The sequence below is a fragment of the Odontesthes bonariensis genome, chromosome 8, assembly GCF_027942865.1.
Source record: "Odontesthes bonariensis isolate fOdoBon6 chromosome 8, fOdoBon6.hap1, whole genome shotgun sequence".
NCBI lineage: Eukaryota > Metazoa > Chordata > Actinopteri > Atheriniformes > Atherinopsidae > Odontesthes > Odontesthes bonariensis.
This window is the reverse complement of record NC_134513.1, coordinates 35,687,345-35,714,837: the sequence shown is the minus strand read 5'-3', so window position 1 is coordinate 35,714,837 and position 27,493 is coordinate 35,687,345. Positions and strand designations below refer to the sequence as shown.

Genomic DNA, 27,493 nt, shown 5'->3' with positions numbered 1-27,493 from the left:
ATGACAGTGGTGCCCGCGGAGAACCTGGATGAGACTGTGGCACTGGCCGCGCTGTCAGCCCAGGATGTGTACGACCCGGAGCGAGCCGAGAACCAGGAGTGCTGCGAGCGGGTGGTCATCAACATCTCCGGGCTGCGCTTCGAGACGCAGCTGAAGACGCTCGCCCAGTTCCCCACCACCCTGCTGGGTGACCCCCGCAAAAGGATGCGCTTCTTTGACCCGCTGAGGAACGAGTACTTCTTCGACAGGAACCGACCCAGCTTCGATGCCATCCTCTACTACTACCAGTCCGGAGGGCGGCTCCGGAGACCCGTCAACGTGCCGGTGGACATTTTCATGGAGGAGATCAAATTCTATGAATTGGGGGAAGAGGTGATTGAGAATTTCAAGGAGGATGAAGGCTTTATTAAGGAGGAAGAGCGACCGTTGCCTGAAAACGAGTTCCAGCGGCAGGTTTGGCTCCTGTTCGAGTACCCGGAGAGCTCCGGCCCCGCCAGGGGCATCGCGATAGTTTCTGTTCTGGTCATCCTCATCTCCATCGTGATTTTCTGCTTGGAGACTTTACCAGAGTTCAGAGAGGACATGAGAACGTATGACGACCTGCCAGCCGTGAACGGAACCGCGCGCGCAAAGAAGCCGAACCCGTTCACAGACCCGTTCTTCATCGTGGAGACGCTCTGCATCATCTGGTTCTCTTTCGAGCTGCTGGTCCGGTTCCTCGCCTGCCCGAGCAAACCCGCTTTCTTCAAGAACATCATGAACACCATCGACATCGTGGCCATCATGCCATACTTCATCACGCTGGGGCTGGAGCTGGCGGAGCACCAGGGCAACGGGCAGCAGGCCATGTCTCTGGCCATCCTGAGGGTCATCCGCCTGGTCCGGGTCTTCCGGATCTTCAAGCTGTCCAGGCACTCCAAGGGGCTGCAGATCCTGGGGAAGACGCTGCAGGCCAGCATGCGGGAGCTGGGGCTGCTCATCTTCTTCCTCTTCATTGGAGTCATCCTCTTCTCCAGCGCGGTGTACTTCGCCGAGACCGACGACCCGCACTCAGGCTTCAGTAGCATCCCGGACGCGTTTTGGTGGGCGGTGGTTTCCATGACAACAGTGGGCTACGGGGACATGTGTCCGGTCACAATCGGGGGCAAAATCGTGGGCTCCCTGTGCGCCATCGCGGGGGTGCTAACCATCGCACTCCCGGTGCCGGTCATCGTGTCCAACTTCAACTACTTCTACCACCGGGAGACGGAGCACGAGGAGCAGTTCCAGTACACGCACGTGACCTGCGGCCAGCAGCAGCCGCAGTTTGGAGAGTTCAAGAAGAGCGAGAGCAAGCCGTCCCTGTCCAAGTCTGACTACCTGGACGGCGACGACGCGGACTCCATCAAATACACCAACTGCAGCCCCCACAAAGCCTACACCGGCAAGCTCACCGACGTGTGAGCGCGCCGGGAAGACGCGGCAGCTGCGCGCGGAGGGAACCCCAGAGCGCGAACACCTGCGCTCTGCTTTGAGTTTGGACTGGAGCTCCTTTTTTTTCTGCCATCAGAGGGAATCATTCAAATCATAACCAGAGGATGGGATTTAAGAATTCACATGCACACCCACCGACCCAGTCTTCCATTACGCGCCATGAGTCAGGAGAAAGCTTAGGAATGATCAGCATAGCACTTTATGGTGGTGGTTGCTTTTTTTTTTAAATTTTAGTCAACGCGTTTTTTGCTCTAGAAATCCAGGTTTCAGGTTTACTTTAACTTTTCTGTCTTCAGCAGAGACTCAGCGCAGGACCAAATCCATCTAAAGATGCTGAGCGATGCAGGAGGGGGCTGTTGTGGTCTCACTCACACACCTGTTCCCCCTGGATGCAGCTCAGCGGTGCATCACATGATGCGCAGGCAGCTGGGGGAATCAGTGAGCATAGATCTATTTCCAGTTCGTCTCTAATCGTTTGAAACAGTCCTCTGTGTAAATAGCCTATAAGACAGATCGCAGGGCACAGCGCAGTACTGCTGTACCTGCCTGTGGAAGCGTTTTGAGATCAGGCCCAGCTTCTCCGAACCTACAGCACCACCGTGTGGATGGCGCGCGTCTTCAGCAGATGCAGTTTCTATAGCAACCTTCCAGACTTTTCCTTATTGTCTGCCACAGGAATGAGAGAACGCAGGGTGAGACTGTGGAGGCCACAGCACCACCATGTTGTGGAAGCCTCCATGTTGTTGGATTTCTCCAGCTGAAGCGTTCCCTCTGCGGCCAACAGAACCTCAGATGTTCACCGTTTGACCTGCTGACAACATGGCTGAATTATGGTCCTTTAAACTTTTAAAATGATCACAACCTCCCCAGCTTCTAGGGAAAAATACTGATTATTTTCTTAGAATAACAGAAAAACAAAACTTAGTCTGATTAAAGAAAAGCATTAAAAGCTTCAACTTTAATGGCTTATTGATGCTAAAGATAGAAGTTTTGATGTTTTAGAGCTCGACCTGTGATAAAACATACAGACACTAATATATAAGAGGAGGAAAAGAATGAACCATTGTTGTGCATTAAACAGTGAACAAATGAACAAACACCATTAAGTATGGCAACAAAAAAGGGCCAAAATTAAAATGTATTCTGTATGCTTATAAAAGTAAAATAATCAGCTCTTAAATCATAGAGCTTTTTAATCTTAAATCAAACCTATTTCAGTGTGTTTAAACAGTTCAGTATCAGGATAAAGTCTAAAATTCAGCCATGAAATTTTAAAAATGAAGATGAGAAAAAAAAGCTTTAAGTTCTGCTGAGATGAACCTCGAATCTCAGTTTTCAGTGAAATTGCACAGAAAATCAAATGTGAATCCTCAGAATCCAGAGAGTGAACAAAGACCCCACAAAGATATGCAGATGTTCTAAATCCAGCTGTGTTTCAGCTTCAGCGATGGAGGTGTGAAAAGTTGAAGTGATCCTGCATATTTTTGCTTCCTGGTGGCTGAAGTTTCTTGGAAAGTCTGAACGGTTCATCTGTAAAATACACACTGACGGACTCTGAAGCTGAAACATCTGAAGCTGATCACCTGCTGTGTCTGAGCTCTGTGAGACTGCAGCGCCTCCCTCACCTGGACTCCAGGGACCTTCACACCTGCTGGAACAGAGCAGGGAAGGGGTCTCTCACAAACTGATGGAATTATTATGTTCCCATGGATGCGTCACTGTGAGGGCGTGAAGCTCCTGTTGGTGGATTATCCTCTGACGGATGACTCTTCAGCTCAGATGAGCAGCAGATTCTGGCCCAGTCAGAGGTGAGTAAACCTCCACAGTTCAGTTAGGCTGCGTTGTCACTGCCAGGCAACATATGAAACGTGATTTATTTTGTAGAATCAGCCGCACTGACACAGCTTCTCTGGTACTGATAAGTGTTGGGTTTTAAGACGTTTGTGAGTCAGAGGGCAGCTTCCTACTTTGTCCACTTGGTGGCAGCAGAACACCCTGAAAAGATCATGTGACTCCTCACGTGTGTTACTGTGAGTCTTTGCTGCTGAGAGCAAAGAGTTTCCAGCTCAGCTGTGGCGTCCTGTCATCATGAAGAGCAGCTCTAATGACTGAGACACAAATTCAAGTTAGAGATGCTTCAAACTGAACTTTATTGTCCTGAAACCGGAGCAAAAAAAAAACCAAAACATCCTGAGAATCTGAGACAAAGATTCTTTGCCTCTTAAAATAGAGCACAGGAATCAGTACTGGTCGTGTTCTAAATGTTCGCACTGCTCTACGGTTTCCTTTTGTGGGTTAATTTCTGAATTAAGTCGTCATCATTATTAAAACAAAGGTACATTCTGTCAAGTTTTCACCCAACACAGGCGTAAAGATTTGACTCCATCAAATCCAGCTTTGAGAAATCCCTGCAGATTTTTAACTTCAGGAAATCACAGGAAACCTGACTTAAAAGTGACAAGAAGCAGACACAAAGTGACCATAAACACCTAAAAAGATCACTACAGGTGGTGCAGCTTCCATGGACGCATACATTAACCCCCCCAGAGACATGAAAACGAGGTAAACATGACACAGAGCTGTCATAAAGTGAAGATAGAACTAAAAAAACACTCCCAAGAGATACAAAACAAGAGTGAAGAAGTTCTAAATTGAAACAAAAAACTTCAGAATTACCACAATCAGATCTAATAAAAAGACTCAACACAAACCTTCAAGATCACTCTGATTTCCAATTCCCAAAAAGTTGTGCAAAACAAATGCAGAAATAACTGATGAATGATCCCAAAGACCCTCAGAACAACAGCATGGTGACCTCGAGGAGACTCTGCGTCATTTTGAAATTGTTTTCCAGAGAGACAACCTCAACCAGACAGAAACTGACCACAGAGTCACAAAATGGCCACAAAAGAAGAAACACACACACAGTGCTTAGTACACGATTCAATTCAATTCAATTCATTTTTATATATATAGCGCCAAATACAACAAATGTTCCTTCAAGGCACTTAGATAATAAAGTCCAATTCAAGCCAATTGGAATTCAATTAATTGTAATCATAATTATTCATAAAATAATCCAATTGGTTCATATAGAGCCAATTCAAAAACAATTTCCTAGCTAAGGAAACCAACAGATTTCAGATTGCATGATGACCTCAGACACACCAAGCAGCCTCAAAGACAACCCCAGACCACCCCAGACCACCGTACACCTTCTTAGATGAGACTCAGGAGGCTGTAGAATCTGAGTCTTTAAAGTTTCTGATGTTTTATTTACAGCAGAATCAAAAATCTGATGAGAAAGCGTAACAAACAAGGTTGTGACCGATCCAACACACGTGTAGTGCCACTACTGTCCTGCAGGAGGCAGCAGCTGCTCTGAGCCGCTGTCAGGACACTGGAACTTCCCTGCATCCTCCCTGTGTGTGCAACAACTGTGAGACTTAATGCGTCAAATGGTGGGCGTCAGTGTAAACCTGTTCGTTTCTGTTTCTCAGAGAAATGATTTAACACATTTCTTTATCACAGAGGAGAGAAAACCGTCAGTTGATTTCCCAGAAAGATGTCCTCAGATTACTGCCGAGGTTCAGCTCAATGATGAAAAACCACACACTTAATACAACCCAAACATCTGTAAAGTACCTCAGAACAGAACCGCACACCTAATACAAGCCAAACATCTGTAAAGCACCTCAGAACAGAACCGCACACCTGATACAAGCCAAACATCTGTAAAGCACCTCAGAACAGAACCGCACACCCGATACAAGCCAAACATCTGTAAAGCACCTCAGAACAGAACCCGACACCTGATACAAGCCAAACATCTGTAAAGCACCTCAGAACAGAACCGCACACCTGATACAAGCCAAACATCTGTAAAGCACCTCAGAACAGAACCGCACACCTGATACAAGCCAAACATCTGTAAAGCACCTCAGAACAGAACCGCACACCTGATACAAGCCAAACATCTGTAAAGCACCTCAGAACAGAACCGCACACCTGATACGAGCCAAACATCTGTAAAGCACCTCAGAACGGAACCGCACACCTGATACAAGCCAAACATCTGTAAAGCACCTCAGAACAGAACCGCACACCCGATACAAGCCAAACATCTGTAAAGCACCTCAGAACAAAACCGCACACCTGATACAAGCCAAACATCTGTAAAGCACCTCAGAACAGAACCCCACACCTGATACAAGCCAAACATCTGTAAAGCACCTCAGAACAGAACCCCACACCTGATACAAGCCAAACATCTGTAAAGCACCTCAGAACAGAACCGCACACCTGATACAAGCCAAACATCTGTAAAGCACCTCAGAACAGAACCGCACACCTGATACAAGCCAAACATCTGTAAAGCACCTCAGAACAGAACCGCACACCCGATACAAGCCAAACATCTGTAAAGCACCTCAGAACAGAACCGCACACCTGATACAAGCCAAACATCTGTAAAGCACCTCAGAACAGAACCGCACACCCGATACAAGCCAAACATCTGTAAAGCACCTCAGAACAGAACCGCACACCCGATACAAGCCAAACATCTGTAAAGCACCTCAGAACAGAACCGCACACCCGATACAAGCCAAACATCTGTAAAGCACCTCAGAACAGAACCGCACACCCGATACAAGCCAAACATCTGTAAAGCACCTCAGAACAGAACCGCACACCTGATACAAGCCAAACATCTGTAAAGCACCTCAGAACAGAACCGCACACCTGATACAAGCCAAACATCTGTACCGCACACCTGATACAAGCCAAACATCTGTAAAGCACCTCAGAACAAAACCGCACACCCGATACGACCCAAACATCTGTAAAGCACCTCAGAACAGAACCGCACACCTGATACAAGCCAAACATCTGTAAAGCACCTCAGAACAGAACCGCACACCTGATACAAGCCAAACATCTGTAAAGCACCTCAGAACAAAACCGCACACCCGATACGACCCAAACATCTGTAAAGCACCTCAGAACAGAACCGCACACCTGATACAAGCCAAACATCTGTAAAGCACCTCAGAACAGAACCGCACACCTGATACAAGCCAAACATCTGTAAAGCACCTCAGAACAGAACCGCACACCCGATACAAGCCAAACATCTGTAAAGCACCTCAGAACAAAACCGCACACCCGATACAAGCCAAACATCTGTAAAGCACCTCAGAACAGAACCGCACACCTGATACAAGCCAAACATCTGTACCACACACCTGATACAAGCCAAACATCTGTAAAGCACCTCAGAACAGAACCGCACACCTGATACAAGCCAAACATCTGTAAAGCACCTCAGAACAGAACCCGACACCTGATACAAGCCAAACATCTGTAAAGCACCTCAGAACAGAACCCGACACCTGATACAAGCCAAACATCTGTACCGCACACCTGATACAAGCCAAACATCTGTAAAGCACCTCAGAACAGAACCGCACACCTGATACAAGCCAAACATCTGTAAAGCACCTCAGAACAGAACCGCACACCCGATACAAGCCAAACATCTGTAAAGCACCTCAGAACAGAACCGCACACCCGATACAAGCCAAACATCTGTAAAGCACCTCAGAACGGAACCGCACACCTGATACAAGCCAAACATCTGTAAAGCACCTCAGAACAGAACCGCACACCTGATACGAGCCAAACATCTGTAAAGCACCTCAGAACAGAACCGCACACCTGATACAAGCCAAACATCTGTAAAGCACCTCAGAACAGAACCCCACACCTGATACAAGCCAAACATCTGTAAAGCACCTCAGAACAGAACCGCACACCTGATACAAGCCAAACATCTGTAAAGCACCTCAGAACAGAACCGCACACCTGATACAAGCCAAACATCTGTAAAGCACCTCAGAACAGAACCGCACACCTGATACAAGCCAAACATCTGTAAAGCACCTCAGAACAGAACCGCACACCTGATACGAGCCAAACATCTGTAAAGCACCTCAGAACGGAACCGCACACCTAATACGAGCCAAACATCTGTAAAGCACCTCAGAACAGAACCGCACACCTGATACAAGCCAAACATCTGTAAAGCACCTCAGAACAGAACCGCACACCTGATACAAGCCAAACATCTGTAAAGCACCTCAGAACAGAACCGCACACCTGATACAAGCCAAACATCTGTAAAGTAAATCAGTAAACCAATCATTTGACTGATTTTATACACCTACATTTCGACAGAGTTATTGGCAAACTGAATGAAAAGCACATTTCATCTTCACCATCAGAAGAAAAAGAGACATAAAATCACCAGAACGGGCTTCAAAGTACCAAATAATCCCCAACAAATCACACAGAGATGGAAGATGACTGCAGTGGCTGCACAGGCCGATCTAAACTGATACTAACACAATGTGATGATGCAATGATGATATCACACTGCTGGTCACGCTGGCAGGATGCCAGCTTGCCCTTTTATTCCTTCCTTTGTGCTCGTGTGCGCGCTGAGATGAAGGCGATGTTCAGCAAAGGAAATCATGTCGTGTGACCGTCTTACGTAAGCCGGCATCTCATGTCACCCTGACAGCCGGACACATGACAGCTCCAACAAGCATTGCACTAACTGTGCCTGCCCCCCGGGGGCTTTTCAGTCAAACCCTCCTCCAGTGGACCCCCCGCTGCTGCTCCTGGGTGAACGTATGGAGGCAGCCGGTGCAGGGGGAGGTAAACAGGTCTCCCCTCGGATGACACTGCTGCAGAGTTTCACTCTGACAGCTACTGTTCGCATCGCTGTCACTGCTGAGGGAATCTGTCCTGAAGAGTTTCACCCGACACCCCCGTGCTACCGACAAACAAAGCAGCAGCGTGGAGGTAAAGATGGAGGAGACGGCAGGAGTTAGACAAATGATGCAGGAGGCTCAGATTAAACCTGAAATCAGACAATCTGTGTGGTACTAAGACCAGTTTGTCATGAGAACACATCTCATGGTGGACACACCTCAGGTTTATGTGGTTTGTGTTTATTATCGATCCATCTGCTCACATCATCCTTCATGACAGCAGAGGAAAGGTGGCTGAAAGCTCCGGAAATCCAATAAAAACAGACAAAAACAAGCAACAAGGCCGACTGATTTGCACGTTTGTGCAGGTTTCTGGTTTCTGCAGCGCTGCGTGGCAGGAAGTTGGGCAGATGAAGCAGTAAACAGGCCAACAAACTACCGGCTCAACAGTCAAACTCATTAGTCCATTCTGAACACGCTGATCTGAAAACTGGACAGTGTTCAGCCAAGACTGGAGCTGAAATAACCAAAAGCTGTGACATATGCAACATGTATGCACAGGCTCAGATGCTAGCGTTGTTCTTTCCATGCTTATTTTCTGTCAAATTGAACCACAAAAGTGCTAAAATGAGTTGAAAAGTGCTGCAGTCAAGCCTTCCTACATCCGAAAAGAAATTCATTTCCTAAGTGAAGGCAAGGCAAGGCAAGGCAAGGCAAGGCAAGGCAATTTTATTTATAGAGCACAATTCATACACAGGGCAATTCAAAGTGCTTTACAGCTACATAAAATCACAAGAAGGCAATAAAACCATTAAAAAGGAATAAAAAAAATAAAAGAAAGAAATTAAAAAAGAAAGAAATTTAAAACCCATTAAAATAATCATTAATTAATTAAAAGGTGAAGAGTGCAGATAAAACACTTTCAGGTGTCATATGCACAGCTAAACAGAACTGTTTTCAGCCTGGATTTAAACATTGTCAGAGTTGAGGCCTGTCTCACATCTTCTGGAAGACTGTTCCAGATGTTAGGAGCATAAAACTGAAACGCAGCCTCAGCTTGTTTAGTCCTGACTCTGGGCACCAGCAGGAGACCCCTCCCTGAGGTTCTCAGAGCCCGAGTTGGTTCATATGGCTCTAACATGTCAGAGATGTACTTTGGTGCTTGACCATGAAGAGACTTGTACACAAGCAGAGCTGTTTTAAAGTCTATTCTCTGAGCGACAGGAAGCCAGTGCAGAGACCTGAGCACTGGACTAATATGGTCGTATTTCCTGGTTCTAGTCAGGACTCGAGCAGCAGCGTTCTGGATGTACTGCAGCTGTCTTACAGCCCGTTTAGAGAGCCCAGTGAGCAGGCCGTTACAGCAGTCTAACCTGCTGGAGACAAACGCATGGATCAGTCTCTCAAAGTCTGGTTTGGACACTATTCCTTTGATTCTGGCAATGTTTTTTAGATGGTAAAAAGCTGCTGATGTTACAGATTTAATGTGGCTGTTAAAGTTCAGGTCTGAGTCCAATATTACCCCGAGATTTCTGACCTTATTATTAGGTTTTAGAGAGAGATTCTCAAGGTGACTGATAACACTTTCTCTTTGTTTCTGTGGGCCACAGACAATGATTTCAGTTTTGTCTGAGTTTAGCTGGAGGAAATTGTTTTGCATCCACACACTGATCTGTTCGATGCAGCGACACAATGTATCTACAGGCCCGTGTTCTCCTGCCGTCAGTGACACGTAGATCTGAGTGTCTACGTAGGGGGCAGAGTCCATATTCTTCCAAAACTGAGCTTTCAGTTGAATGTTGGGAAACTTTGCATGTCAGTACCCTGCTCAAATAAAAAGCAGGTGCAGGTGCCTCAGATCGTTGCATCAGACTGAAATAGTTTGCCTTAAGATCCAGCAGAGGGCGCTCTAGTATCTACTTGACCTAAAGCATTTCCTGGTAGCCTTTCAGTCAAGTGACTGAATGCTAAATTTGCTGCGTTGCTACAAAAATGAAGGGAACCAAAGATGCCCCGTAAAATTTGGAGTAACGAACAAAGATAAGTTTGTATTTTTACAATACAACCAGACCAAATCAGCAGACTCACCTGCGAGTTTTCCACCTGTTGGGCAGCAGAGGCGCCACCTGTAATTAAGCATGAAATAAAACTTTATTCTAGATTTTAAAGATAGCTTAGTGGCAACAATACACACAAACAAGGCGACGGCATGTATGCATCAAGTGAAAAGAACAACTAAATATTACAAATGAAAGGAAAAGCCATCTGACTATTTCCTCATCAAGTGATCACAGCCGTCCCCATAAATGGGGGTAACCATGATAACAGTTAGAGTCACATGTCTGCATGCAGATGTTTAAAATCTGCATGTTTTAATGAGTTAACTTAGACAAGCTCTTTAAAGCTGCCGTCGGCAGGTTTTCAAAATTTCGAGTCTAAAGTCGTAAAATTCGAACTGATACAACTTTCAGCTCCCTCCCCCTCTGTGAACGAGGTTGTGCACGTGAGTTCACACCAGTGTGCGCGCACACAAGCTGGGGGCAGACTCACGCTCAGCATGGAAGACGTGGTTGGTGACTGTTCTGCTCAGATAATAGATAAATAATAAACCTAACGTGATTGGTTAAAGGAATGGTTCGGCGTAAAATGATCATTTGAGCATCACATGGTCATGCCACATAATTTATATGGGTGATGAGCCTTTCTCCGAAAGACCGCGGCATTCCGAAGTTGGCTATTTTGAAGTGTTTTGTTAGAAACGCAGCCAATGCAACTGTACGGGGCCAATTTGGAAAATATAAGAAATCGGTTGTTTTTCCGCGATAAACAAGCTGAAAAGCGCTACATACTTCAGCTGTGTCATAACAAAGGCCTCGTCAAGCAAACCGAGGCACAGAGAAGTTCATCGGACCACACAGCCTTTCACTGGCTAGTGTTTTTTGAGGCATCACCGGTAGTTCCAACTCCTGCTTCAAGTTATCAAAGGGAGGCTGAGACGCAAATATGGCAGAAGACGACCATAATTTTTTTGAAGACGAGCCATTTGCGTTTGAAGGCCAACCATACTTGTTTGAGCCCGAATATACAGACGAGGAGTTGCGGGAACGGGAGGAACAACAGAGATGTGCGGAGCAAGCGTCAGTGGGCGCTTCTGCTCGGTCGCGTACTGGAGGTACATGGTGGTACGACAACCGGTGAAAACACAAGCCAGTGAAAGGCTGTGTGGTCCGATGAACTTCTCTGTGCCTCGGTTTGCTTGATGAGGCCTTTGTTATGACACAGCTGAAGTATGTAGCGCTTTTGAGCTTGTTTATCGCGGAAAAACAACCGATTTCTTATATTTTCCAAATTGGCCCAGTACAGTTGCATTGGCTGCGTTTCTAACAAAACACTTCAAAATAGCCAACTTCGGAATGCCGCGGTCTTTCGGAGAAAGGCTCATCACCCATATAAATTATGTGGCATGACCATGTGATGCTCAAATTATCATTTTACGCCGAACCATTCCTTTAAAAACAGCTGGGAGCGCTCGATTTTTGCAAGCACGATTACAGGCTTCAGAGGGAGCTACAGAATTCAGGATTTTTACTAAACAGCCTATTTAATATTCTACTTCCAGAATCCCATGACAGTTCAAGCTAATATGACTAAAAAAAAGTTGCCGACGGCAGCTTTAAGATGCAGGCAGTTCTGGAGCCTATCCCAAAGAGCGCAGCATCTTTAAAAGCTGTTTCTCCAACTCAGTACAGGTTCAAAGAAACAAATCTCTGCAGCAAATAGAAAAACTTTTGTTTCTGAAGGACACAGATCTGCAGGAAGGAGGGGGGTGGCAAGAACAGCTGCATAAACCCAAGAGAGCGAGCTATGGGAGGCCCAGCGTCCAACCTGAGGAGACAGCATGTGCTTTAAACGCCTTTAAAGAGTCATCTTTGTTTCAGATTCATTCATGTGGCTCAGAGTGAACAGGTGCCCCATGTGTAGAGGCCGAGGCCACATTTCCTATCCACCTGCTTTGAAATAAAGGCCACCACTACCAAAATAACCTTTATATTAAGAAAGGTTAATCATAATAATAATGTCAATATCAACTTCTCCCAAAGGTCTCCTTAGTGTTCCCACTGTAACTTCCTTTTAAGTTTCCCCTTAAAGCTGAGTTACAGCTGAGCAAACACCCCATTAAGGTGATACACCCTCAGTTCCCTTTTACAGATAGACACCATGTGAACAGACAGAGGTGTGAGCCCTGAAAAAGTGGCAGGCCGCAAATGGAATTTGCTCCGGGGCTAGTCTAGTCACTTGTGGTCGTTTTGCAAGGTTCCAAATCAAAACTTAATCGAGCCAATCAAATCGTGAGGAGCGGGGTCGGAGGCCGGGCTACCTAGTGACGACAGAGGTGCGACGTTTCAGTGTGTAGTTCCAGAGAGAGGTTAAAAAAAAAACCTCTCTTTAGATTTATAGGGAAATAAAGTAAACTTACACCTGAGAGCAATCCCCAGTCAATTGCGAGCATGATGTACCAAAGACAGCGGGCCGATCTTCGTCTCAGAGCTGACAAAACTCTCCGGTAAGGCATTTGAACGGTCAAATTCCTTTAACGGGACGAGAGCAGTCAAAACGGCAAACCGGAAGTGCGTTACTCACTGCGGCTAGCTTTAGCAGCGCCGAATTCGTGGGAACAAAATTGTAAATAGCCGGTATTTTGTCAGATTTTCAACACCTTGGGGGTCTAAACGACTACTTTCTCGCCTGAAAATGTTTCAAATGTTGCTAAAGTTTACAGAGTTTAGAGCTTAAAGGCATGGTTGGTAATCCTGTTCAGAAACACATTTTGTAATACTGGGTGAAATGGTCCGTCTGTCCTGAGAGAAATCTATACAAGATGTATTTAGAAAAAGGGACGAAAATAATCAGACCTCTGTGGCAGCTGCAGGACTGAGAAAAAGCTGACCAATCCGAGATCAGCGTCCCGCTGATCTCGGATTGGAGCGCCTACAAAAACCAATCAGATGCCTCTGCTTTCTGCCTACGCCCCCCTCTGTCGGCTCCCTGCTCCGTGTGCGCATGCGGTTCTACCGGCTTTGGATGACGCACTGACGGAATGGGGAGGGGGGGGTGGAGCTTAGAGGAGGGGACACTTTCGAATCTTGCTAGCTCTCTTGCTAGCTCTCTAGGATTACCTACCATAGCTTTAAGAGAAATCAGCTTTTCAGGCCATAGACTACTGACCACAATGTACATTCCGTCGCGTTGACTACGTAAAACTTCTTCATCGCTCTGATTGGTTGTTGCGCCATCCTATTGCGTGGCGTTGAACTTGACAGACAGCCGTTTATCCCGCCCACACTGCTATCCAGCGTCACTAGACCCCTGTACAGCTTTTTGCTGTACGGGTCTGGCTTGCTAGGCTAGTAAGGACTCAGTGTTCAGGGTGAAACTCAAACTAAAGAAAACATCTGTGTGCTTTTAATCTAACGTCTGTTTCAGTCTGAGATGAATGATGAGCCCTGATGTCAGCAGAGGGTCTGTGCCCAAAAAGTGTCAGTTTATCACACGTGTCATGTGACATGTTCATTTAGGTCGAAGGTTGCCGTTATTTAAAGACCCTCGATGAATTACAGGCACGGGGGCCTTAAACTATCAGTGACAGCAGCTGCTGAGCTCCTGTTTCCACGGCGACGGGATCACTATATCCACATAACATCACGCTGAAGGGTTTAAGATTGTTTACACCGCTGCTGTAAGTCCCAAAGGGGTTAACCTCAGCTCTCTGCAGCGCCCCCTGCTGAAGGAAAACATCCCGCAGACATTCTGAGAGCTCTGAAAGGAGCTTTAGATGTTGTCCTTCAAACCAGAGGAGGTCAAACACCCTAAATACACATTCTGAGCAAGCATTTAGGGACTTTTCCACATCAATCAAGCAGGTTTACAAATTATTAACCATAAAAACCGTCATGTGTACTTTTAAACAGAGGCAGGTGACCACAGCCACTTACTGGCTCTCAGATGTTACCATGGAAACTGCAGATACTGCACTCTGACTGGCTGCAGTCACTATTTTCTGCTGGAGTGTCATACTGCAGCTCCTCCTGCAGGAGTGAAGTTATTCATGATTATAATCAATCACTCAATCACTTTATTTTTCGAGCACTTTTCAGACAAAAAAACATTGCAAAGTTTTTTACATAGTCAATAATATTAGATAAAAAAAACAGATTAAAATGAGGAAAGTGAAAAAACACCACTTTACACATCCGCCGAACCACAAACCCACGAGTCACACACACATACATATAAAGATACCCAGAATGATGTTCTCTGTTCAACAACTATAAATTAGAAAAAGTCGATTTATACCATTACAGACAGTCTGAAGTGAACATGTTCCCTGTTGTGTGTCTCATCAGCTTCATTTAATCTGTTAACAAACATCATTTCTGCATCTCAGACCTGCAACACGTCCCATAAAAGTCAGGACAGAGAACCTTCTCCCGCTCTGTGACGTTTCCTTCTCCCACTCTGTGAGCTTTTCTGCATCAATGCTGCCATCACAGAAGTGGAAATGAGCTTTGCTCATTGGGGCCCTGATCCAAGCCCCTCCCATCCCAGAGCCTGGCTGCAGGGACTGCTTGCTGACAGCAGGCTGGATGCTCCTTTGGCTCTTTGCTCCGTTTCTTCCAACAAAGATCTGGAACACTGATGGCTCTGACCACAGCACACGTTTCCACCGTGTGACGCTCCATCCCAGACGCCTCCGAGCCCAGAGAAGTGGACGCTCCATCCCAGACGCCTCCGAGCCCAGAGAAGTGGACGCTCCATCCCAGACGCCTCCGAGCCCAGAGAAGTGGACGCCGCCTCTGGACCAGGCTAACATCAGGCTTCTTCTCTGCACAGTAAAGTCTGTGAATGGAACTCTGGATCGTAGTGCTGGACAAAGGTTTCCCACAGTAATCCCTTGTCCGTGTGCTTCTATCAGCTGCTGATGAATGAGGGTTCTTGATGCAGCGCCATCTGAGGGGTCAGAGGTCACGGGGGTCCAGCTTAGGCTTGCTCCCTCGTCCTTTACACTGAAACTCCTCCAGATTCCCTGAATGCTTTCATGATATTCTGCTCTGCAGAGGGAGAAATATGCAGATCCCTTCCAGTCTTTCTCTGAGAAACATTGTTTTAAACCCATTTGTGGACAAACTGGAGATCAGTCATCAGTCATATGGAAAAGAAGGAGAATCACATAAAATGTATTTGTGAGTAATGTCTGTAAAACCTGTGTTATTGGGCATTATTTCAACCTGAACATCAACTTAAAACTTGTCCTTTTGGTGACAAAGCGAAGTTGAAATGCTGTTGATGTTCCAGAAACATCCTCATTTCCTTCATATTGATCACTACTTGACATCTTTATGCCTTCTCTTCCTGGAGAACAGTGTTTCCAGTGCTTACTACATGGACAATGTGCAGTCATGCTTAAAGATGCCAGCTGATTATACCTTGCAGAATGTGCTGGAGTGAAGTGAAGCTCGACTAAACAGAGAGCAGTTTACTGGATTACTTTACAAATGACAAGCAGAACACAGCTGGTTCCTCCGCTGCTGTTTACAGCCCAGCTCACTGGCTGCATGCTTCCACTGGTTCCACTTCCATTTCTGTCTGGAGAAGCTTTCTGCACTTTTCTCTTGGTCATCAGTTCAGTTTGGCAACGGTCCTGAGCCTCCGTCAGTAACATTTCTGACTGCGTCCTGATAACGTCTTCTGTGTCCACAGCAGCAGAACAACAGAAGTGCTTCAAAATAGATGCGAAATCAGCACAAATAAGTGCAAAATGGAAGAATTTAAATCACCTTTAAATGTTCAGAAAAGATAACCACAAAATGCCAGCTGTTGCTCTCATGTGGGAGGTTACCGGAACTTCAGCCTGATCCTAAAAGCTTCTCAGTAATCATTACTTTCAATCTGAAAAGTCTTTTCTGTTGAGCGATTGTTGCCTTAATGAACATTTAATTCCATAAGAGTTTGTTTATTAGCTCCCTTCCTCAGATTTACTGCAGCTTTGTTCTGTTCAGAGTTTCAGATTAGTGGCTTTACTTCAGCTTTTGGCTGTGGAACACAAGTGAGTCACTCCAGCGATGAATCATTTGAACGAATGAATTGAATAATTCAGATCAGCGGTTTGAGATCATTTCCAGAAATTGAGTGCAGGGATTACTAATTGAAAAGGATGATTTCTCAACCCTGCTGACATCTATCTGACAGAGAGGAAAATGACCTAAATGGAACATATAAACGTGTGTGGGACAGATGAGGATTTGTTGGGTTCTCATTAGGTGGAACCTCACAGAAAGTCATACCTGAAGATTCCCCCTCCACAGTGGACTGCTTGTAGAAATCCTTATTTTGGTGTGTTTGGTGTGCTACTTCCTGCCCTCGGCTCTGCTGCTTCAGCATGAGCCTCCATGGGGTGATGGAGGACGGCCTTGAGTGTGTGCACTTGTATTACTCATGTTGTGGGGACAATAATCTGGTCACACAATCCCATTGTGGCATTAGGTGGATTTGAATATCCTTTGGAGATGGGATGTGGGTGTGGGTAAATCTTTAGGTTTCATATTTAGAATAAACAAATCACACAAACATTGAAAAGAAGCACCAAGTCAATCAAAAAGAGACGGAATAATGATACTGACATGGAAAAATGACACCTGGATGCAACATAACCCAAAGAAAGGACCGGAGGTGTGTGCATCTGCTGTGTGAGGCCACTAAATATGATGCAAAGCGTAGAAACTGTACCTGCACCTCTAACCTCAGAGCCAGGCTCCTTCGGTCTCACACAAACAGAGTTCAGGATGACTTTGAGCTGAAAGTGAAAAGTAACATGCAGGCATGATGAAAGAGCTGTTGATATCTACCGCTTTGTATTAAACTACTGCCTCTTTTTTTTCTTTTCCTTGCAGTGAAGAGATCAAACCGTCAGAGTAGGACCCCCCTGCTGCCCCTCCTCTGCTCCTCTGATGAAGGTGAGATACAGCAAACCCTGGATGAAAGCTGTCCCAGGAAACACACCTTTCCCTTACAACAACGCCCGACTGCTTTCACACAGGGCCGAACAACGGTAAAGACTCTGAGGTACGACACCAACCTTACTTGAATCACCTGCTACATACATGTGCGACATGTCGGCGGAGTCCTGCATATCCACGAATAGGTCCTGTTGCTTTAGAGGAAAGAACCTGTGAGTCCCGTCTGAACATTGCATTTCATAATAAAACCAAATCATTTAACAGCATGCTTGGAAAGTAGAGCATGTGCACAGAAGAAGATATGGGAACAACATCAACAGCTCATCGATAGTACGAAATATTTCCGTTTCACAGATGAACTTAGTGGCTAAATCTCTATTTTTTAAAGTATCATACTGTATATGTTTTATATGAAGAGGAATTGGTTAACTTGGTGAATTATTTTGTAGATTTTTAACATTTTTGCGAATGTGTTTGGATTTCTTTTTGTTGATTTTTGCCTTGGTAAAAACAAAGCAGCTTCCATAGAAATGTCTGCCCCCACGTGAAGAATGTTGGTGCAGGAAAAGGGGAGGAGAAAAAAAAGAAATGCATACATCACAGACATCTGATTATCTGAATGTTTCTGGCTGGCTTTCTGATCAGAATGCTGTATATCTGTTGTATCAATACCATCTACCTCAGGGTCCGCTCATTAACGACTGAAGCTTTAACACCTGAGAGACGTCGGTGTCACTGCATTACGGCATAACACCTGAAGTTCAGTGAACCCAAACGCTCTCTAAACTGCCAATTAATACCTTAGAGGAACCAGTCAGAACAATAAACATCTGAGGTAGAGTTGAACATATTCACATGTTAAGCCAATACTGACATAAACAAATCAGATGTCATCCAGCCTGAGTGAAACAGCCTTTTTTGCACATTTTGCTAACTTATTTGTGGATTTTTAAGTGCATGAGCTGGAATGTGATTGTTGATTTGAAGGGCAATAACGTGCTGCTGGTCTCAGACAGTGAGCTCCACTGTCTGCTCACGCTGGCATGATGCAGTCCTGCAGTTTTAATGGGACTTTTAGGTGTAGAACTGGTGAAAGGAAACTTTTCTTCTGGTTTCCCAGAGTCAGAAGCTAAACTTTTAAAGAGGTGAAGTTCAAATATGGACCTTCATTGCTTTCCACTGTTATTTTTTCTACTTTGGGAGCTGGTACATTGGGATTAGCTGCAGGTGGTGCTTATTCCCCAAAAGAGTATTGTTTCTCGTATTCATTGGAAATCATGTTGTTTTCATGAGAGTATCAGTTCCATCAAAAGGTTTTGAGCCATGGGTGAAGCCTTTAGATGTCCTGTAGTCTGGTTTTAGCAGCAGTTAGCATCAGAGCTGCTGCTGTTGAAATGATCCAGATGGGAAAAACTCCTGAACTGAAACATTTTAAACAGAAATAAGCTTGAAAGTGATAAATACATGAAGTGTACAGTTGTGCATTCATCTGAATAGAAATGGAAAATTGGATTACAGTCGCATATATGGGAGAAGTGAAACACTTTGTATCTATTTAAAAGTTAAATGCAAAATCAGCTTAGCTTCGCAGATAAACTGTGTTCAGAAATAAATGTCATGGCTGACAAAAGCACCAAATTAATCACAATTTTCCTTTGTTCCATTGGTGCTTTTAATCATCTCATTAAACACATTCTTCTGCAGCTTTGCTGAGCAGTTTCCACTTACTGCCGATGGACTAAACTATCTCATTCCTGGACACGTTTAAACGATCACATCAATGGTTCTGACTCTTGTGCTGCTCAGTAGCTTGTTGGCTAACCGGAGCTCGACAGAGGCTATAAAATCTAAACAAACTAATTAGCACTGCTCAGCTCATGGTTTGGTAAAAACACGGTGCAGCTGGGCTTCAGTACTCCAGCTGGTGGACTGGTCATATGTTGGGCTCTGACTCTGGGGAAGATGACGAATATGTTTCCCAAATTGCTGGACTGTAGATCATCATGGTGATGCAGCCACTCTGCAGCTTTGTCTTGTTAGAATTCTTCTTTGCTAAAGCAAAAAAACAGCCGAGGGAGTTTTGTTTAACCGAGGCACTGATGAGCTGTGACTGATGATTAATGTGTTCTGCATACTGTATATGCAATTAGTATGCAGTATTTCCCCTGCAAGTGCAGCAGAGTCCCGGTGACTAAAGACTAAAGTCACTCCGGTCACAGTTCCACATGCTTAGCTATCGCTGCTGTTCACCACATGCAGCAGCCACTTTCATGTTTTCATCCTTTAGTATCAACTGCAGACTCCAGTTCAGGCTCAGCACCAAATCACTCTCATTCACAAACAGAGTCCAGTAATGTTGGAACTTCAGAGTGGAAAGAAAAAGCATTATGATTTCCTCTGGTTTGGATTTTTACTTCTTGATGCCATGTTTATTTTGACAATCTTTAACTGTGATCTATTTTTGATAAAATAAATCTTTGATCCTGATCAATCCGTTTGATCCGTTTCACACATGCAGATGTGTTTTCTGTTTCCTGTGTGTGTCTGTGAGTCACTGAAAAGCTAAGCTTGGATTTAAACTGATGGGGGTTTGTTTTGTTCTGAGTTACCATCATCCTGTGGCCCATCACAAGTGTCATGCAGGGGAACAGATTTGATGTCCGTCTCAAAAACAGGAAATAAATTGTCCTCAGTGGCACTTGGGGCTAGAAAGTATGACAATAAATAAAAGGGAACATTTTTAAAGGACGGGGATCTTAATAGCTGGTACAAAGTACACTGCTGACAGTCTTTTGGAGAAGCTCTTTTTTTGGTGAGCAATTATTTCAACATGTTGACATAGTTCAGCTATGGAAGCCCATTTCCACCAATGTTAACCTTCAAGCCAACAGAAGGTGAAAGTAGTTCCTCAAAGTTTTAGATAGAATTTAATTAGGATGAAAATATAGTGACAGAAATGTCATAACTTAAAATATTGAAATAATTATTTACATGATCTTTTTTTACATTGGCAGATAGGGCCTTCCGTATTGGACATCTCGTCACGATCATTAAATAAACAGTCAAATTGTCGGCCTCTCTATCATTATTATACGTCATTTATTTTGTGAATCATCCATTTCTGGCACCTACCATTAAATTTCGATTGGAAGGTGCCAGAAACATGCCAGAACTGACTGTTTATTTTAACCTGCTGTATTTCCCGCTAAAGTGGTGATTAGGTCAGCTAGCTTGTATGCCCTGATCGATATCCAAAAGGAAAATGTTTGACAGGTAGGTTTGTCACATTATCTAAACTGTAATAGTGTCACAATCCATGGTTAGAGAATGTAAGAATAAAAAAGAATTACTAGATTGTAGAAAATGTTATGTGAGATGGGTCTTGAACTCTGGTTCTGTGGAGGAAGCGCTGGTGGACTCACATCCTTCCTTCCTTTAAGAGTGCAGAGCCAAATCAACGGTGCTGAACATCTACATCATCATCTAGCTCGACGTTGAATGTTGATGTGGTGACGAACGTAGTCAGATGCTGAGCGTCATGTTATCAGATATAAGCTGAAGGAAGATGAGTTGCACACATTTGGAGACTTTACAGTGACTCTGCCTGAAATTTTAAATGTGCTTCCAAGGTTATTCCTTTGTATTTTCTTCCAGATTGAAATTTAAACAGGGGTTCCCAAACTTTTAAAATTGGAACCAGAAAAATCCCAGTGGCAGAGCCCTGCTACCCCGACCACTGCAGGTTAAAGAAAACCTTCACCAATAAAGCCGATTGAAAGAAAGGCGTGATGAGAACACCAACAACCAAACCATTCCTATCCATTAACGTCTGCTTTCATCTTATACTGTTACAGCAAAAACCAGCTCTTTGTATAAATTGTTTAAATTGATTTGGCTTCTGGAGAGTCCACATCCTACCTGGCATCTCATGACCCATAGTGAGGTCCCAACCCCAATGATTTAACTTATGATCTAACTCTAATGTGAAGTGCGAGGTTAGCATCACCCGTAGAGACATAACAGGAAAACTATTGGAAAATACAGCTGGTTGAAACAAATGGGAATCGTCACTGAAGGTTTAATAGAGAAGGTGACATGTTTTCATTTGACCAAAATCACCATTTTCCTGAACGCTAATCAAGGTGCTTTTGTTTTCTAAACCCAAAGTAGGAGTTCAGATATGATTAATAATCACAGATTAGGGATGCCAAACCCTGACCCACACATCCTCCAGCCAACTCTGCAGCCATGCACATTAATTTCTTTGCCATGTTGAAGAGGCAACAAAGAAGAAATTAATAGCCCACAAAAATGTAAAGTGAAACAAAAACAATGTAGTGGGGCAGAAAACCAACGTGGTGAACCGGGGGTGCTCCAGGGCAGTGGATTAGGATTCACAAACAAACAAAATGTTACTTTAAGACTTAAAGGAAAAAGAACAAGTTATTTGACAGCCGTGACATCTCATATCATGAAAGTCTTATTTCATACACAATGTAGACACTGATATTTCAAAGCTTGCATAAAAGTACCAGGAAGTGCTTGAAGGGAACATATTTTCTCTGAAACTAAACTCAAACCTTTTCCTCTGTTTTCATCCAAGTTTCTCACCAACATGATAAGAACAGTGGTGTCTGAAGGCAAGTTAAGTTTGTTGAAATGTTGTGTTGTGGAATGCACTGTGGACAGAAAAACCAGCAGATATTCATAAGAATGATGTTGTACCTGCAGTTATTCATCAAGAAGCAATAATGCATTCAAAGTACAATATCATCAGCAAATGTAATTTGTTGTGTTGCTCATATCTGTGCATATAAAGTTTATAGTGCCTTAATCATAAGCTGAATTAGTTCAAAACCCTTTGAAATGCATCTGTATTACTATAGAGGAAGGAATTGTGTATTTATATTAGCACTGTAGGGATACAACTGACTGGTTGTACATAGAAATAATGTATTGTAGATTAATGTCTTGAATGTACAGTAAGAAGTCTTTCTGGTTAGTATTTTGAGAGAACTAATGATGAAAAAAGTAAAATACTGTAGAACCTCAGAGAGGACAAAAGTCTTATTAAAGTCATATTAGAGGATTTATTTTTTTATCATTTGGAGCCCAGAGGTCTGGTAAAGATTTCTTTTTAGAAGAAGAATAAAGTTTGAAAAAGCATAGTTTGGGCTGTGAGAAGGTTACACAAAGTTATCAGTGAGCTGTAAAACTGGGATTCTAGGACTGAAAATTATTAGCAGCCTAATCATTTTATGCATTTTAGTTCATGGACAATGTTTTTTTAAAGCTCACGACCACCAAATTGTGTCAAAAACAGTTTGCTGCAATACTTTGTTTACAAAATACATAAACGCTCTGGTTATACCATGTCAAGTATTCCCCTTCCAGAATGTATGTGTTTCACTGTCTGCATTTCGGTACGTTCACTATAACAGCTGAGTATGTATTTTTCCTGTTAAATTAAATTATCATTGAAGAATTCCAAAAGTGGCTAAAGTTTTAACACAGAAAATAGATTTCCAAGGTTTCCATTGAGGTGACAAACTGACAAAATGAGGTCAGACGTGTCAACAACGTGGACTTTATATTAAACTGCATCCTCCATTTGTTCTGTTATCTGATAATGATGTTATACTGTGTTGTGCTAAAAAATCCTAGACTCGTACAGGCATGAGTGTAAAAACTTCAGTGTGATTCCATATATAAGAGGCTGGTTCTATTTTTATTTACTTTACTCAACTGTGTGTATGTATCAGGATGTTTCCGATGTATCAGTATGTTGCTGATGTATCATGATGTATCATGATGTATCATGATGTATCTGGATGTTTCCGATGTATCAGGATGTATCTGATGTATCTGATGTATCAGGATGTATTTGATGTATCAGGATGTATTTGATGTATCATGATGTATCATGATGTATCATGATGTTTCCGATGTATCAGGATGTTTCTGATGTATCAGGATGTTTCCGATGTATCCAATGTATCAGGGTGTTCTGATGTATCAGGATGTTTCTGATGTATCAGGATGTTTCTGATGTATCAGGATGTTTCCGATGTATCCAATGTATCAGGGTGTTCTGATGTATCAGGATGTTTCTGATGTATCAGGATGTTTCTGATGTATCCAATGTATCAGGATGTTTCTCATGTATCAGGATGTTTCTCATGTATCAGGATGTTTCTGATGTATCCAATGTATCAGGATGTTTCTGATGTATCAGGATGTTTCTGATGTATCTGATGTATCAGGATGTTTCTGATGTATCAGGATGTTTCTGATGTATCCAATGTATCAGGGTGTTCTGATGTATCAGGATGTTTCTGATGTATCAGGATGTTTCTGATGTATCCAATGTATCAGGATGTTTCTGATGTATCAGGATGTTTCTGATGTATCTGATGTATCATGATGTTTCTAATATATCATAATGTTTCTCTGCTTCTGAGTCCTGCTAAAACAACTGAGGAAAAAAAACATGTCTGCAAAATATCAACTTGTGTCCTCAGTGATAAAAATCTCCAATAACAAATTTTATTTTTGTTAACTTGATATGTGTGTGTTGCTGTAAGACAGGTATAAATTAAACAGAAGAAAAACAAGCTTTTCATAATGTAATATACAGTATGTATGGCTTAAGATCGTACATACTGTATATGCACAACAGAGTCATTCTGAATCCTAGTTGTGACAATGTTTAATGTGGCCTTTTCTTTCTCTTTTATGTGCTGCAATGTTGTAAATGATCTGTACAATATGGCATTATGTTTATCAAAGCTAACGCTTTATGTTTCTACCACTTATGTTTAATAAATAATTAACTGTGCTCACCGGTATTACCTCATTTTTGTTGAACATATGCAACAAGTTAGTATTTATGAGTTAGAGTTAGCGCTCAATATTTGAATTATTAAAAAAAAAAAACTTAAAGCAATACAATGTAACTTCTCAAAAAGCCCACTCTGGAACTCCCCCTACAGGCTTGGAGGTAATGTACGGTTACACTGTCGTAAATACAACACCCTTTCGCTTTCACGTTTCACGTTTGTTGACGAACCGGCGAGGAGTCAGAAGGTGCAAGCTATGTCGACCGAGAAGGTAAGAGTAATCAAATGTACCTGGGAGCGTGAGAGGGGTCTATTTGTTTTTGCGGTAGGTGTGCCAGAAAGCAAGTCGAAGTACTTCCGCTCAGCTCCCGGGCCGGTCCAGCAAAGTTACATAGCGCAGTTTTTCCAACTCAGACCCCCGAAGGGCACAGGAGACAGGCCAATCGTAATATTAAAACTCATTCTAGCCGCACAATTCTTTTCAAGCTGTTATTTTAAGGTATAAATGTTACATAGTGTTGCTTTAATAAATATCACATTGAACATTGAACCTCTCAGACTAAGCTACCAATTTCAGCCATTTAACACCTATTAGCTTCTGAGGGGCAACAGATGCTAAAAGATGCTTTAAAAATGAAAAGCTGTTTACGAAAGATTTGAAAATAAATTTTCAGATTTTCGCACCCTGGAAAAGAACATTTGAATGCAAGTAATAAAAACAATAAAATCATAGGAAAGAAAATACAGGAGATAAAACTTGAGGTAAATCAACATAAATAACACAGAGCATTATTAGGGAAATAAATGCACAAAAAAAGAGACAAAAAAGCAAAACATATATAAAATTAAAGACAATAACAACAAGTAGAATAAGTTAAGCTTATTAAGTACATTTTCTTTTAAAAACTGGCTTTAAATTCTTTAGCCTAAGAAGGTGTGGATGTTAGCTGGTGTTTGCTAACTAGCTATGCACAGTCGTAACAACTTACCATCATTGAACAAACATGGAGACGTTGGCAGCAGCTGCCAACATTGAATGGTTAATTCAGAGTAACCTCAGCAGAGTTTTGTTTGTAAAAATTTTCAAATGCTGATTGATAATACAAGTCAACAGAAACTAGAAAGGTGGACAGGTAGCTAACAGATCTGTGAAATCAATACATTTCTGCATTAGAATATCTATAGTTTACTAAGATATAAAGTTAACTCTGCTATGAAAAGAATCTTCAGACCCTGAGTTATGAGAATCAGAAGCTATTCTGAGAGGAGAGCTAACGCTAAAAGTGGTTTGATAGAAATCACTTTACACTGTGTGTATTTTCTGAACTGAACAGCATCCGTGTTCACTGCAGCTCCACATTGTACCCTGATGCTGAGGATCAAAGCATTTCTTTTGGGGAGCTACACTAGTCAGAACACCAGCTCAAGTGAGCGTCATAGGGAATTTTACACCACTTTACTTTTGCATCAGACAGTAATTTTATTACTATTTTCATGACCAAAAAAGATTTGTGTTTACAAGCCATCACAAGCACTGTAGCTCTGCATTGTATCTCGATGGTCAGCTGTGACTCACAATTCTGTAGATATAATGTAGAAAAAGCAACCACGAGACATTCAAAATGAGTAAAAAGTCTTGAAAAGCCCAAGAAAAATCTTTGCATAGGTTATACCCAGCAGTAAGCCATCCAACGAGTTTGACACAACTGATCAGCGGCACGTTGGGCAGCCAGCATGCATGCAGTGACACGAAGCAACACACAAGTTCTTATAGTGACAAACAAGTGGGGCAAAAGTTATGTGGTTTAAAATTCATTATATACTGGACAGCTTTGGGTGTCAAATGGGTGTGAAATTTGAAGATAGAGTCATCTTAGTATGGAGCTAAATCAGTCTCAATATTCACAAATGCGCAGGACAAGATTCACAAATGTATTTCTGATGCATACACAAATATAACTTGATTTACAAACTGCTTCTGGTCTGTGGACTTCGCTGCATTTGTGTGTGGATTTTGAGACTCCCCTGACTTGCGTCAACCCACAAATCAGTCAGGGGAATCCAATCAGCATAAGGCCGTACCCCATGAGGTACCGCCCCTTTGTCACTGTCCAATCAGCGCAAGGCCGTGCTCCATGAGGTACCGCCCCTTTGTCACTGTCCAATCAGCGTAAGGCCGTGCTCCATGAGGTACCGCCCCTTTGTCACTGTCCAATCAGCGTAAGGCCGTGCTCCATGAGGTACCGCCCCTTTGTCACTGTCCAATCAGCGTAAGGCCGTGCCCCATGAGGTACCGCCCCTTTGTCACTGTCCAATCAGCGTAAGGCCGTGCCCCATGAGGTACCGCCCCTTTGTCACTGTCCAATCAGCGCAAGGCCGTGCTCCATGAGGTACCGCCCCTTTGTCACTGTCCAATCAGCGTAAGGCTGTGCTCCATGAGGTACCGCCCCTTTGTCACTGTCCAATCAGCGTAAGGCCGTGCTCCATGAGGTACCGCCCCTTTGTCACTGTCCAATCAGCGTAACGCCGTGCTCCATGAGGTACCGCCCCATTGTCACTGTACAATCAGCGTAAGGCCGTGCTCCATGAGGTACCGCCCCTTTGTCACTGTCCAATCAGCGTAAGGCTGTGCTCCATGAGGTACCGCCCCTTTGTCACTGTCCAATCAGCGTAAGGCCGTGCTCCATGAGGTACCGCCCCTTTGTCACTGTCCAATCAGCGCAAGGCCGTGCTCCATGAGGTACCGCCCCTTTGTCACTGTCCAATCAGCGTAGGGCCGTGCTCCATGAGGTACAGCCCCTTTGTCACTGTCCAATCAGCGTAAGGCCGTGCTCCATGAGGTACCGCCCCTTTGTCACTGTCCAATCAGCGTAAGGCCGTGCTCCATGAGGTACCGATTTCGGTCAGGTTGAAAATCGCCTCTAAAAATTGACTCTAATGTAAAATCAGTTTTTTCCAGATTTCTGCCGTAACAATACAATCTCTATGGGTTCTGGGAGGGCTCACCCCAACGTGCTTTCGTCATACATAGCGGGAAGATAGCTAGCGTAGCCACCACGCCCTAGAATGTACGGAGTAACTCAATTGTTTCATTGAAAGAAATCCCGTTCAGTCGGTGTAGCAATGAGGATGAATTGGCAACCAAACAATCAGGACCTCACAGACCAAATTTAAATTTAATCAAATTTCTACTCTGGGAAGGAAATCATATAACCGAGGATTTTTGCGGAGCTGGTAAGGTAAAGTAATTTTATTTGGTCATTATAATACATAACAAAAAATAAATATCAATTGATTTCTTTGATTATGTAATGATGGTAATGGTAAGAGCGGAAAATGTAGCTAGCGGGCCATGTAACAGCCAACGCTTTATTCTGCTTCTTTAATGTAA

At 43.6% G+C, this 27,493-nt stretch overlaps 1 protein-coding gene across 1 annotated transcript; it reads left to right on the top strand.

Annotated features, from left to right (window-relative positions):
• Positions 1-23,123, top strand: LOC142385634 (shaker-related potassium channel tsha2). Its single transcript, XM_075472320.1, has 2 exons — positions 1-3,281; positions 17,198-23,123. The coding sequence occupies exon 1, from the start codon at positions 1-3 to the stop codon at positions 1,441-1,443; it is 1,443 nt and encodes a 480-aa protein (XP_075328435.1). The 3' UTR covers positions 1,444-3,281; positions 17,198-23,123.
• Positions 23,124-27,493: the final 4,370 nt, after the last annotated feature.